The following is a 12,809-nucleotide window of genomic DNA, read 5'->3' on the forward strand; positions in this document are numbered from 1 at the left end:
TTTGTCATCTGTTCTGCGCTGACGATGATCCACGCTGAGGAAAAACGGAGACGCTGGTGTTGGGCATTTGTTTGGAGAGTGTGAGACGCCTGAGGAAGAGGAGGAGGCGGCGGAGGAGGAAAGGACAAAGGTCGTGTTGTGTAACCAGCACCATGTGAGCCATGGTTGGGGGGGTGGGGGGGATTTTATTGGATCTCTGTTTCTGATAATCCAAACCTCAGAGAGAGGAGATTAACCGTCACTTGGTTGTGTGTTTCACTGATGAAAAGACCCCAAATGACACATTTACTGTATGTATGATATATAAACTACACTACACACATTCTAGGCAGATTTGTTTGGCTAGTCTTTGTATTTATCCTCAAATTGGATCTAAATGACTACAATTCCTCATCCGAGGACCCACGAATGTCTGCATGGAAACTTCCCTGCCACCTTCCAATAAAAACACAGCATTTAACATTTTTCAGACATATTTTTAATCAAAATACTGCATTTAAATTACAACATTATAGAAAACCACTATACATTTTGTTCACAGACAAATGTTTTTAACCACATTCTTATTTAAAATAATTATCCCAGTTTTACAATCAGAAACTGGCACTGTAGAAGTTTTTTAAGATCAATTGTCTTTACGCACAGAAACTTCAGATTCAGTGTTGTGCCCCAAAAATAAAACACCAAAGTCCCACCAGCACCACATACAGTATAATTCTAGCACCTGAACCTTTAAATACAGTAAACTACCAGACAGACGCGTTAACGAGCCAAACGTGAGATTAAACCAATAAAAGATCAAAGGTTTAGTCACCCAAAACCAACCATCACCATTAGCATGTCCTACAACTGAGGTCCAGTTTTCTTTAACATGCTACATGAAGTAGAAAAGCAAGACATCTGAAGGTTTAAGGCTTTGAAAACATGGTTAATAAAACCAAACATCTGCAGTCCTTTTCTCCAACAACACCCAGTTTGGCAATAAGAGTGAATTAAACACTTTTATAATGTTGTTTTATGGCATTTGGAGATTGTACGTGGCTGCATGTGTCTTAAATTCTTTCTGCTGCTCTCTTATTAATGAGAGATTGCCACAGCTGATCCATACACAGAATAACCTTCCAGGCACAACCTCCAATGGATTGGAGTCTTCTTCTGGTCTCGAACCGGGGATCTTTCTTCACACCTCTGAAAACATGTCCTGATATCAGTGATATCAAGCTTAAGAAAAGCTTGGAATGTGGCTCCCGCAATCCAGAACAGACCCAGGCTATTGTACTCCTAATGGCGTGCCAAACCAAAATAAATGGAAGGGTCGTGCAAGCCGGATCCATCCGCTGTGGTGACGCTCATGGGAAATAAGGGAGCAGCATAAATAATTAAAGTCATGAATCTACCAGACTTCATAGAGAAAAAGATACATTTTAGTAGGTGCACCATCACACCTACTTGTTTGCATATTAACCACTTAGCTGCTTGTGCTCTGTCCGTATTTTTAAAATCTGTGCGCTTCTGTTGTTCTTCAGCTTCGTCACATGTGCGATGACATAAGCACAAATATACATTCAGCTTAATAGTGCATACATTCATCGTTGTTGTGCTTATGACAATTTTCACGTTATTTTTTGGCAATACTTTAAATATTTGTGCTTAAATCTTAAGACTAAGATTCATGAAAATAACTATTGATAAAAATGGCACTAACCGTGCATATCCAGGGCTGTTTTCCTGTTAAATGTAGGGCAACTAGAAAATTTATGCTTTTTGGTAGCTGCAGTGGTATTATAGCTAACATTTAATTGCACATGAAGAAAGAAGAATTAAGATTTTAGGTCAACCTTAAGCCACAGAATGCATATGTTATTTTTAACATTTAAAATAGTGTTTTAACAGCAGGTTTGAGCCTCTGTATGAAGCACATTTGTCATCTTTTAGTGAGAAACTGAAGCCACTTTTGTGTTCTGATTAGCTGCCAGCTTTCTAACAGTGTATTTGACATCTTAGCTGACATTTGCTGTTCAGTGACAGTAAAAGTGCGTTTTACCCTGACAGTACCCACACATTACAGTGTGTATTGTTTTTTTATGTGTTCACAGACATTTTGAAGGTGAGGCAACCCTGCAGTGCAGCATTAATAACAAAAGAAAAACAAAAGCTGGCTGTGCTGCTGTTATCTGTTAAGACATGAGGAATAAAACAGGCACGGCTTTTCCCCCTCGCACCTACTGGGTCTTCTTTTTCTGGATGGCAGGAACGTCCAGCCCAACGGTACTCCCACCAAACAGGAAAGGGATGATCTTCTCAAACAGCAGGATGCAGCTCACCACGCCTGCACACACACGTTAGACACAGGAAGTTATTTTGGTAACAACAAGCAGACATATGTCAGGTATGAGTCGTGCATTTAAATGACAGGCCAAGCTTCTTTATTTAGAGGACAGTCATCCTAATCGAACCATGGAGTAGCTTGTAGAGCAGGTCGGTCCTGAGCGCTTAGTCAGTTATCTTATTTGCCGAGAGTTAGAAAAGACAACAAATACCACACTCACATCTAAAAGTGGACATGAGATCATAAAGAGTGGACTCCAGTCTGCTGCTTACCTAAAACTGGTCCCAGCCAGTACACAAAACAGTACTCCAGGTAGGTGTGGCCGCTGCAGGGGAACTGAACTGAGAAGGCCAATACTGGGTTGAAAACGGCTCCGGAAATCTCTCCACCTGCACAAAACAAAAGATGGAAGAATAATTAATTTACTTTATGGGCATGGAACCATCTACACTTTTAACCCACATGCTGAGGAGGGTAAATATGCATGCTTGCTGCATTTAATAATTGCACTTTTGCAAGAACAAAGGCTGACAGGATGGTTTAAATTCTGGATTTAGTAGGATTGTGATCAGTATTTTAGTTGTGCCGTTTAGATCTTGATTTCTTGTGGGTCTATGTTGTGGTTCCCAGGACAGTACAATGTTTCTGACAGAAACCATGGCAGGGTGATTGCCAGTATTCATGTGCAGGATTGTTCTTAACATTAAAAAAAAAAGAAAAAAAAAGAAAAAAAAAGTTTTCCGGGTCTGTGCGGTGTACGGGGCACAAACTGTGACCCTTTCTATTTAAAGGGGGTTTCATTTACTTGTTTAGACTTGTGAAGAGCAAGTGCCCCTCATTAACACACCTGCATAAACTGCTGCCGTTACAACAGCAGCGATGAAGTGCACCTGGAGTCTTTCGTCCAGTTTGTGGACGTGCATGCAGGCAGCCTGGAAAACGAAGGCGCAGGCCAGCTCCACCACCGCGGCCTCCAGCAGCGTCCCGCCTAGGGGATCGAAGCACCTGAAGTCAGTGCTCTGGTGCTGCAGGTGAATGTCGGAGAGACCCTGCGACCACACGGAGGCGACATAAGACTGCGAGGCGACGGCAGCTGCGAATTGGAGCATAATGAGGACGCCGGCCGCTCTTAAGCTGCGGGTCCCGCGGCACACACTCTCTAGAGCCGCGGTGGGGTTACAGGTCGCGTCCTGGAAAGTTACCAAGTGGACAAGAGTCACCGTGTAGGTGAGAGCCAGGCCGTAACTGAGCTCCAGGTGGGCCGAGTCTCCCAGCAGTTTGAGTTCATGCGTGCAGCAGCAGAGCTGGAATGTGGACGCCGCCTCCAGAAGGTAAATCCGGTAATTTCTCGGGAACACACGCGCTGCGGAGCGGATCAGCTCGCTGAGGAGCACCGAAACCCCCAGCACCGCTACGGAAACCCACAGGTAGGTCATCTCCCGGCTCTTCACTGCCCCACACGGTCTGACCTCAATGCATAAGCCGCTCCTCGTGACGGGGGCAACTTTCAGGACTTATCTGTCAGAGTAAAGTCTACTTGATCCACGCTGCTGCGTCAAGGCGCACGGATTGAGACCGCCTTCAAAATAAAAGTGGGGATTTGAATGCCTGATAATTAAAAGTATTTAGAGTCAAAATACTTAAGTGCCAGCGAGACACCGCTTTGTTCCACATGTTCAGTCAGAATATAAGCATGAAAAAAAACTCCATAGAGGTGTAATATGTTTTCGTGGTAAAAAGAAATAGATAAATCCACAGTGACTTTAAAGGCCAACTGAGTCATTCCTACTATTCGGTGCCATTTCAGTGTGATCACTCTTCATCAAAAAATACAAAATTTTGAATTATTTTAACATTTCATCTAAAAGAGGGATTTTCAACCTATAAGAAAAATGTATTGGTCCAGCTAAGGATATTATATTATAATATTTTTTAAAATCAAAGTCTTTACCCATGACGTGCCAAATGTCCACCCTGTTACAGGACATTCAATTTTCTATTAATAACTGTTTTGAATACACAGTTATAGTAATATTTACATTTTCTAAAAGCTACAATGTCCCTTTTTAAAATCTGCAAGGAAATTTCAAGGAAGTATTTTAAACAAGCATTATATTGAAAGAAGACAGGTTCAGTTTTAAGACACAGTGTAATTTCAAAAGATTGTTTTTAGATTCAAAGGGAATATAAAAAAAAATTGGCTCCATTTTTAAGTAACTTAATTTTGCTGATTCATTCCCTCCCAATAACCAAAGAGACCAAAGAGACCTGTTACAGTGCATAGCAATAACAGGGGTGACGGTAACAGGGGGGAGATTTTATGCTAAACTTAGCCATTACTACTAGTATGATGAACAACAAGCTAGTACATGGTGACCACTAAGAACCATTTTTAACATGTTTATTAGCCATATTATAAAAATTACAAAAAAAAATTTGTTTCCACTATTAATAAGCGTAACAGGTTGGACGTGTTATGCTTTGCCACATTACAAAATCTTGCTAAAACATTGAAAAAAGGGTTGATTAAAGAGTGGTACTTACTCGTCTTCTTCTTGAAAGTTTTCCCTCCAAAATATGTTACATCTGGGAGTGTCATGTGACTAAAAGAATAATCAGGTGATGTGTTCTATGGAATTCTTATCAGAGTAACAGGGGTGACAGTTGATTCAGGGACACAACATTTTTTAAAGATTTTAAGTATTAAACATGCATTAATAATAAAAAAGAACATTTGATGAGGAACATTAGAAATAAGCCAATCCAGAAATTATGAAAAATCTAGATTTATTTATTTATTTTTAAGTTATATTTGTAACTGAAGTCGAGCAAGCATGACTGGGGACATAGTACTTTAGTGACTTGTGCTAAAATAAAAGTAATTTACTTTTAATGTATTTATCCTGTGTATATATATCAATGTGTTCTATGGTAGAGGGGGGTTAAACATACAAGAAAATGATTTAGAAATAAGCATTAGACAAGTTTTACACTAAATATACCATATTATGTCACTAGGACTCAAATGGCACCGAATAGTAAGAATGACCCAACTACTAAAAGTGGGCAATAAATGGGGAGCTGCAGTGATTGGCGGGATTACTCACAGCAAGCATCCTTATCAAACCGGTTACAAGAGTCAGCCTGAGGGCACTCTCTTTCAGTTTGTAATTCGATGTTTTACAACACGCAGTTCTAATTTACTGTATTATTCTTTAAAAAAAAAAAAAAAAAATCTAAACAAAGGAAAACCGGCACATACCTGTGACAGCATTAAAATCTGTATAATGTAATGTAAATGCAAAAAAAAAAAAAAAAAAAAAAATGGGGTAAAAGCACAAAAACAGAGAATATTAATTATAAACATTGTAAAACATGACTGATCTCTGTATCGAGTCTGTTTTCACCGAGTCTCTCTTTAGATATGATGCAGTCACCATTTCTCCCATTCAAAGCCCAAACGTGGGGACAGTCCTCTTCTTTTGCTGCTGTAACTTTCTATGCAGTTCATGTTCCTGCTGATCACACCACACATGCCTGTAAAGGCACATAGTTCCATGCTCTTTCTGTAAGAAATGCTTTTCCAATATGTGGCGAGGTTTTGTACAAAACCAGAAAAATGAGTCAAATTACCAGCAGCAGATTTAGTTTTAGTTAACTATACTCACACACTGCTCTGGCTTCCTTCAACAGCCCAAAGACACGAATGTTAGCTTAACTGGTGATTCAAAATTGGCCCTAGACGTGAATGTGAGTGGGAACGGTCTCTTTGTTGGCCTTTAGATGGACTTTTGCAAGTCAGAATTTTTGGATTAATAATGACATTAAATGTCCACCACTTTGGAGGGCCCCGAGTGCCAAAACGAATTAAATAAACGTATAATTACATATTTAATAAAATGCGTCAAATTACAATGGGAAATTGATTAAATATATAATTATGATTCAGTTTAATTAAATATTTCCAGTTTTAATTGATACATTTAATTAACAATGTATTTGTTCATGTTGGCACTCATAGTCCTCTGTAACTACGAACTGGTCTGTTCCTTATAGCGCTTGGTTCCATTTCTGTCTACAAAGTGTTAAATAACAAATAACAAAACAGGCATGATTTCATCCACTAACAGGCAGGGTGGAGTTACTTCAGCTGACACAGTTAAAGGTGGGGTGCACCCCAGACCTGCTGACTATTAATTTTCCTGTTTGGCCTCGAGTTATTTTTAGTGTCCCATAGGAACCCATGCTTTATTTTGAAAAGTCAAATCAGGAATGGGGAGGTAAATATTTTGAAGGGCTTAACATTTGACCTCGCTACCAGTGAGAAGTTCAGGCAGAGGCATCGGAAATCAGACAGTTCATTGAAAACCTGTTCTGACAGGTTTTAAACATCATGCAGGTGTGTGCACATGAACTGTAGCAGGAGAAAGGCATTGGAGCACCTTTCATACACCCTGTGCTAATATCCAGGGTGCAGTGGTGGTGATCCTCTACATGTAGAGGGGGGAGTTCCATGTTTTATGGATATGGTGTTACTGTGTAAGAGAGAAGTTTTCAACAGTCATGAAAACTGGTTTTCTGTTTGCACAGCATCCTTTGACCTATATTAACTGGCCACTTTAGTTGGTATACCACGCTAGTGCCTGACATAGACTCAGCAACGTTCTTTGAAACACACACAGATTCATCAGGTGAACATGCACGATGTTAATCTCCTGTTCCCCATCCAAACAGGTCAGTTCTGATCCTACCATCCAAAAGTCACAGCAGAAATGGAGGCCCATCAGATCAGGCAACATTTTTTGTCCAGTGTCGGTGAACTTGCCTTTGAGCTTTTCTTTTTGCTGGCGTGGTCTTCTGCCGCTGTAGCCCCTCTGCTTCAAGGTTCTACATGTTGTGCATTCAGACTGTTGTCTTTCTATTGGCTCAAAGTGGTCTGGCCATTGCCCAGAGAGCTGCCACTCACTGGATAAATGCCAAGCATATCAGCAGGTTCTGAAATACTCAGACCAGCCTGCCACGTGTAGTCACCTTTCTGCCCCATTCTGATGCTTAGATTGAATTTCAGTAGGTCCTCTTGACCATGTCTATGTAAGACTTGCATAGATGAGATTTAAGTAATAATTCTATCCAGCTGTGCTTATTTCTGCTTCAAGGAGTGAATGGGTTAAATGCAGAGAGGAATTTCCCCACGGGGATCAATAAATAAAGTATACATTATCAATATTTGCCCCCAGTGTTCCCAAAAACACTGGATAATTGCTCCAGGTGGCTGCAGTTACGCTAATGCAATATAAAAATGGAGTACACTGACATTGAGATGTAAGATTTGCATAATAAGTAATAATTCAGACAGACAGTAATAATATACCGTCTGTCTACATCCCTCTATCCTTTCTCCAGCTCACGTGGTGAGCTGTACTTCGGTTTTCTGTACTAGCTCCCTTTACAGGCCTCCTGTGTCCACAACCATAATGCTCAGCCATAATCATTGCCCATTATTCTAATTAGTAACTCACTAACCTCATTCTTCAGATACCAATTTTACCAATCCCTGTAATAAGGGCAAAATGATCACATTTCTACTTCCGGACCTAATAATTTCATTCCTGTGCCCTGTAAATCACAGCCTGACAGTTTAACAGTTATTGGCCTTCTTAACTGCAGATCTTTGTCCAATAAATCTTTTACTCTAAACTATTTCCTTATTTTTTTTGTATTAAGCAGATTTGGCTGGGGATTGCTGCCCCCTTGTGGAACTTTGTCCACCCAACAATTTTTAAAGAATTAGTTTGGTCCATTGTTTATCAGCAGCCTCCTAAATCCCGCTCTGAATTCTCAAAGTTCTGAAATCTGCTTTCATCTGATCTTACATTTAATCTAATTCTTCTAATTGTGCAGCTCTTGATAATGTGGCCTCCTTAAAATCCAAATTTGCTCCAGTCGTTCTTTTATCTTGGATCAATGATCATATTTGTCATCATAGATGAGAGAGCAGAAAAGCTGAACCTAGATGGAAAAAACCTCCATGTGGGCTACCAGCACACAAAGTAGTTATTAACCTCGTTCAACTGACTTAAAAGATGCAAGAATATCCCGTTTCTCTAGCTTGATTAGCAATAATAGGCACAACCATCAGTTCCTGTTTAACACCATCGACAGGGTCTGGTGTTGATGATCATTTATGTAGGTTTATTCAACATGCCAAGTATTTGTCTTTCTGTGCAAGAAAAGCCTACACACAGTGTGATACAATTTTCTATATGCATTCAATAATGTGAGAAAATTAATATCAGAAGTTCCCTTCGGGTGCTGCAGTGTCTTTAGAGTCCAAAGGCATGCAAGTTGCCTGAAGTATACATTTTCTAATGGTGCATCAAAAATACATTTCAACCAGGGATGCGGAGTTATTATCTATCATCTGGGTGCATGCCAGATTACTTAAAAACAGCCACTGTCATCTGTTAACTTAAAAGAAAAAGCATTGACTACAGGCCCATTTCCAAACTTCTAATAATTTTTAAAATCCTCAAAAGCTGTGGCCCATCAGTTACTTGGAGTGGTTGAGGGCAAAAACACATTTTCATATATATTCCAGTCAAATCATTGATCATACCATTCACTCTGACAGACTGGAGTTGGATTGGTTTCTCTGACACTTCTTTAAAAAGACGTTTCATCATATTTATCAAATATTTCAGAAATCATATTAATAAATGGATAGCCTCATCAGTGACCCTCGGGGATGAATTTCTGGACACATTCTTTGTATGCATTTCTTACATTACTATGCAGACAATATGCAGTTATTCTTTTCTGTTAAGACACAGATTAGATTACTGACACTAGATTACTGCAGCTCATGTTAAACTGAACAAAGCACCAATTACCTGATTTCATCTGGCTCTGCTGGACTCCTGACTAGTAGCTGGAAATCTGTTTCCATTTTGCATATTAAATGTTATACGTGACTCCCTGCGATCCATAAGATCATTTTATTGTTTATACATGCAGATTGTTTTATACATGATTTTTTTTTAAAAATTGTCTAATTATATTTTTTGTCCTTACCATTTTTCTAACTGGTTCTTAATGGTTTTGAAAATGCATTTTATTTTATTTTATATCAGAATCAACCTTTTGGGGCTTAAGGTTAGGACTGATTTTTAATTGAGATGCTGTGGTATGATCCAAAAACCCGTAACTCATCCGATCAAGAGATCCAAACAATTGAACGTATTTTAGTTTGATGGGCAGCAACAATGAATGCCTGGAGGAAGTTTGCAGTGTTGGACATCAAATAGACTTTAATGACCAGTTTCCCTGCATTTGACATTTGCATCCTCACGTGTCGCTCCCTCACATGATGTCTGTAAAAGCTCAGGCCTGCAGTACAGAAGTGCTATTACCATGGTGGGATTAGTTGGGCTGCTGCTGCTTTGGTCTGGAATGTAAAATGAGCTATTCCATCCATTAATTACTGTTTGATTAGCATTTCAGCGATGGAAAGAAAATGAACTTTGACTTAAAAAAAAAATCTGCTAAGTAACATCTCATCAACCTCCGCTTTACATTATATAAAGGCTGAACTCAAGCTGCTTTACACTCTTACATTTTCTTTATGTTAAATTGAACTAGACTATTTCTACCATTGTCCTTCACATGCTGCTGCTTGTGATCTGCCTGACTTGGCATTTCCTATTTGTGCAGAATTTGTTAATATTTACAAAGTCTGTCCGGCAGCTGCAGTGGGAGTCTGCCCACCCAGTGGGAATAAAAGTTCAAGCAAAACAAGATGAACTACTAGACATTTATTCTGTTTATGGTGTAAAAGCATAAAAGCAGCTATTTATCTGCTTTAAGAGGTTCATGTAAACAAAGCTCTATCTGCGGGTGTACAGGGTGGGCCATTTATATGGATACACCGTAATAACATGGGAATGGTTGGTGATATTAAAGTCCTGTTTGTGGCACATGAGTATATGTGAGGGGGCAAACTCCTCAAGATGGGTGGTGACCATGGTGACCATTTAGAAGTCGGCCATCTTGGATACAACTTTTGTTTTTTTTCCCCAATAGGAAGAGGGCCATGTGACACATCAAACTTATTGGTAATGTCACAAGAAAAACAATGGTGTGCTTGGTTTCAACGTAACTTTATTCTTTCATGAGTTATTTACAAGTTTCTCTTTGTTCACAGCCATTGACATGTCGAAGAGGTTAACACGTGAGGAGCGGATCGAAATTGTGTGGATATCTGGTGAACGCAGTAACCGGGTCATTGCAGCAGATTTCAATGCAAGACACCCTACGAGACCACCCATCTCCCATGCTACAGCTAGCAAACTGCTTGCTAAGTTTCGTTAAACTGGTTCAGTGTTGGATTTGCCAAATGTGGACGCAAGAAAACTGTCACTAATGAAGAAAAACATCAGTGGCTGTCCTAGCTTCATTCAGCAAGAGCCCACAGTGTAGCACTCGCCGCATGTCACTGGAGAGTGGCATTAGTCGAACATCCCTTTGGCGGATATTAGCTACTCACAAATGGCTCCCTTACAAACTCCAGCTACTGCAGCATCTCAACGAGGATGACCCAGATCGGCGCACAGAATTTGCAGAACGGGCAAAACAAAAATTGGAACAGGACCCTCAGTTCACGCAGAAGATTTTGTTCAGTGATGAGGCAAACTTTTATGTGAATGGTGACGTTAACAAACAAAAACACCACTATTGGTCTGACACTAACCCACATTGGATGGATCCCTCCAAGACTGTTGGACCAACAAAAGTGATGGTTTGGTGTGGTATATGGGGTACGACAATAGTGGGTCCATTCTTCATCAATGGAAACCTCAAGGCCACTGGATATTTGAAATTGCTACATGATGATGTGTTTCCCTCTTTATGCACTGAAGCTGGCACGTTCCCTGAGTTTTTCCAGCAAGACGGTGCACCACCACATTATGGGTGCCAGGTCCGAGCATTCCTAGATGAACAGTTTCCTGGAAAGTGGATTGGTGGTCGTGGGCCAGTTGAATGGCCCCCAAGCTCCCCCGATCTGACCCCCTTAGACTTTTATCTTTGGCACCTGAAACTACGGATACTGGATGCCTGTGCTGGCATTTCTCCTGCGGTGTTGCTATCAGTGTGTGAAGAGTGGGAGAAGAGGGTTGCATTGACAATCCAACACAATGGGCAGCACATTGAACACATTTTATAAGTGGTCAGAAGCTTGTAAATAACTCATGAAAGAATAAAGTTACGTTGAAACCAAGCACACCATTGTTTTTCTTGTGACATTACCAATAAGTTTGATGTGTCACATGGCCCTCTTCCTATTGAAAAAACAAAAGTTGTATCCAAGATGGCCGACTTCTAAATGGCCACCATGGTCACCACCCATCTTGAGGAGTTTGCCCCCTCACATATACTAATGTGCCACAAACAGGACTTTAATATCACCAACCATTCCCATGTTATTACGGTGTATCCATATAAATGGCCCACCCTGTAGATGTTAGTGAAGGAATCACTTTGTTTGGGCTTTAACTTCACTTGATATTCAGAAAGCAGAGTTCCTGTCTGGACCGGAGAGATGACACATTAGCCATTCAGGGGGCGGAAGAGCATGAGATGGAAAGCATGACCAGACTCGGGGGTGCACTGCAATCCGATGAAAACTCTGTACAGGCTGTTAACTGTGTCATTAGGAAAAAATGAATCCGGATGATTCAGGATGATTTTTTTCCCCTTTTCTGCTCTCGTATTCAGAATGCATTCACCCCTTAGTTGTGCTGCTGAAGGACTCTCCTCTTGTCACTCCCCTAGTGTTTTTATGCCATCTATTTGTCATTAAATTTTTCTCTTCTCTCTCTCGTGAGGTCTGTGCTCTTTTCCTCTTCTTTACCTTCACCTCCAGATGGAGCAGATCCTGACCCTCACTGAACTTGCTGCTCAAAGATCATCTATTGTTCACTTAATAAAACTAAAGCACCTTAAAGCAACTGCTATGAACGTATGCAAAATCAATATAATTGAATTTCTACAGGTTTGCAAACAGATGACCAGCTATACAGATATTCCAAGACTGTTCATTGATATTGGAAAGGAAAAAAACATGCTCACCTAAATTTTTCTTCTGTTTGTTAATATTTTGTCGTTTATTGTAAGGAGGAGGTGGTTCAGAGGAAGCGGGAGCTTGTTACCATCATGGGCTCATCTGATCAGAATGAGAATGAAGTCATCAATCACTTACAGGTTTCTCATTTAACTGAATAATCAGTATTGAAGGACACACATGGACTGCTAACTCTGAAAAGAAACAAAATTTGATGTAAGTCATTCATTAAATTAGAATAATACGTGAACTGAGGAGACCCAAACAAAAACTCACCTCAGCTGACACCCATGTGGGAAAGGAGGAGTGAAAGTGAGCTGTAGGTGAGTGCAGTCCTTATATAATGTGTGACAGGTGAGTGCA

The 12,809-nt window shown here is 40.2% G+C and overlaps 1 protein-coding gene across 2 annotated transcripts; it reads right to left on the minus strand.

The window, feature by feature from the left end:
• Positions 1–461: 461 nt before the first annotated feature.
• Positions 462–12,758, minus strand: LOC309715010 (aquaporin-11-like). 2 transcript variants are annotated; one of them, XM_082547782.1, is made up of 3 exons: positions 3,177–3,899; positions 2,602–2,718; positions 462–2,329 (listed from the first exon to the last, which is right to left on the minus strand). In XM_082547782.1, the coding sequence occupies exons 1-3, from the start codon at positions 3,763–3,765 to the stop codon at positions 2,223–2,225; spliced, it is 813 nt and encodes a 270-aa protein (XP_082403908.1). In that variant the 5' UTR covers positions 3,766–3,899; the 3' UTR covers positions 462–2,222. The 2 variants fall into 2 exon arrangements, 1 of the variants encoding a protein (XP_082403908.1); XR_014279124.1 differs by lacking the exons at positions 462–2,329; positions 3,177–3,899 and adding exons at positions 12,455–12,640; positions 12,723–12,758 and having other exon boundaries at positions 2,638–2,718.
• Positions 12,759–12,809: the final 51 nt, after the last annotated feature.

The sequence above is a fragment of the Aulonocara stuartgranti genome (genome assembly GCF_965226115.1).
Source record: "Aulonocara stuartgranti genome assembly, chromosome: 10".
NCBI lineage: Eukaryota > Metazoa > Chordata > Actinopteri > Cichliformes > Cichlidae > Aulonocara > Aulonocara stuartgranti.

Bases quoted from the DNA above. Each gene is read 5' to 3' on its own strand.
- LOC309715010 (XM_082547782.1), bottom strand. From the start codon at position 3,765: ATGACCTACCTGTGGGTTTCCGTAGCGGTGCTGGGGGTTTCGGTGCTC. The intron at 2,719-3,176 runs GTGTGTTAATGA...TGTTTTGTGCAG, and splicing joins AACGGCAGCAGTTTATGCAG to GTGGAGAGATTTCCGGAGCC. The intron at 2,330-2,601 runs GTAAGCAGCAGA...GTGTGTGTGCAG, and splicing joins CTGGCTGGGACCAGTTTTAG to GCGTGGTGAGCTGCATCCTG.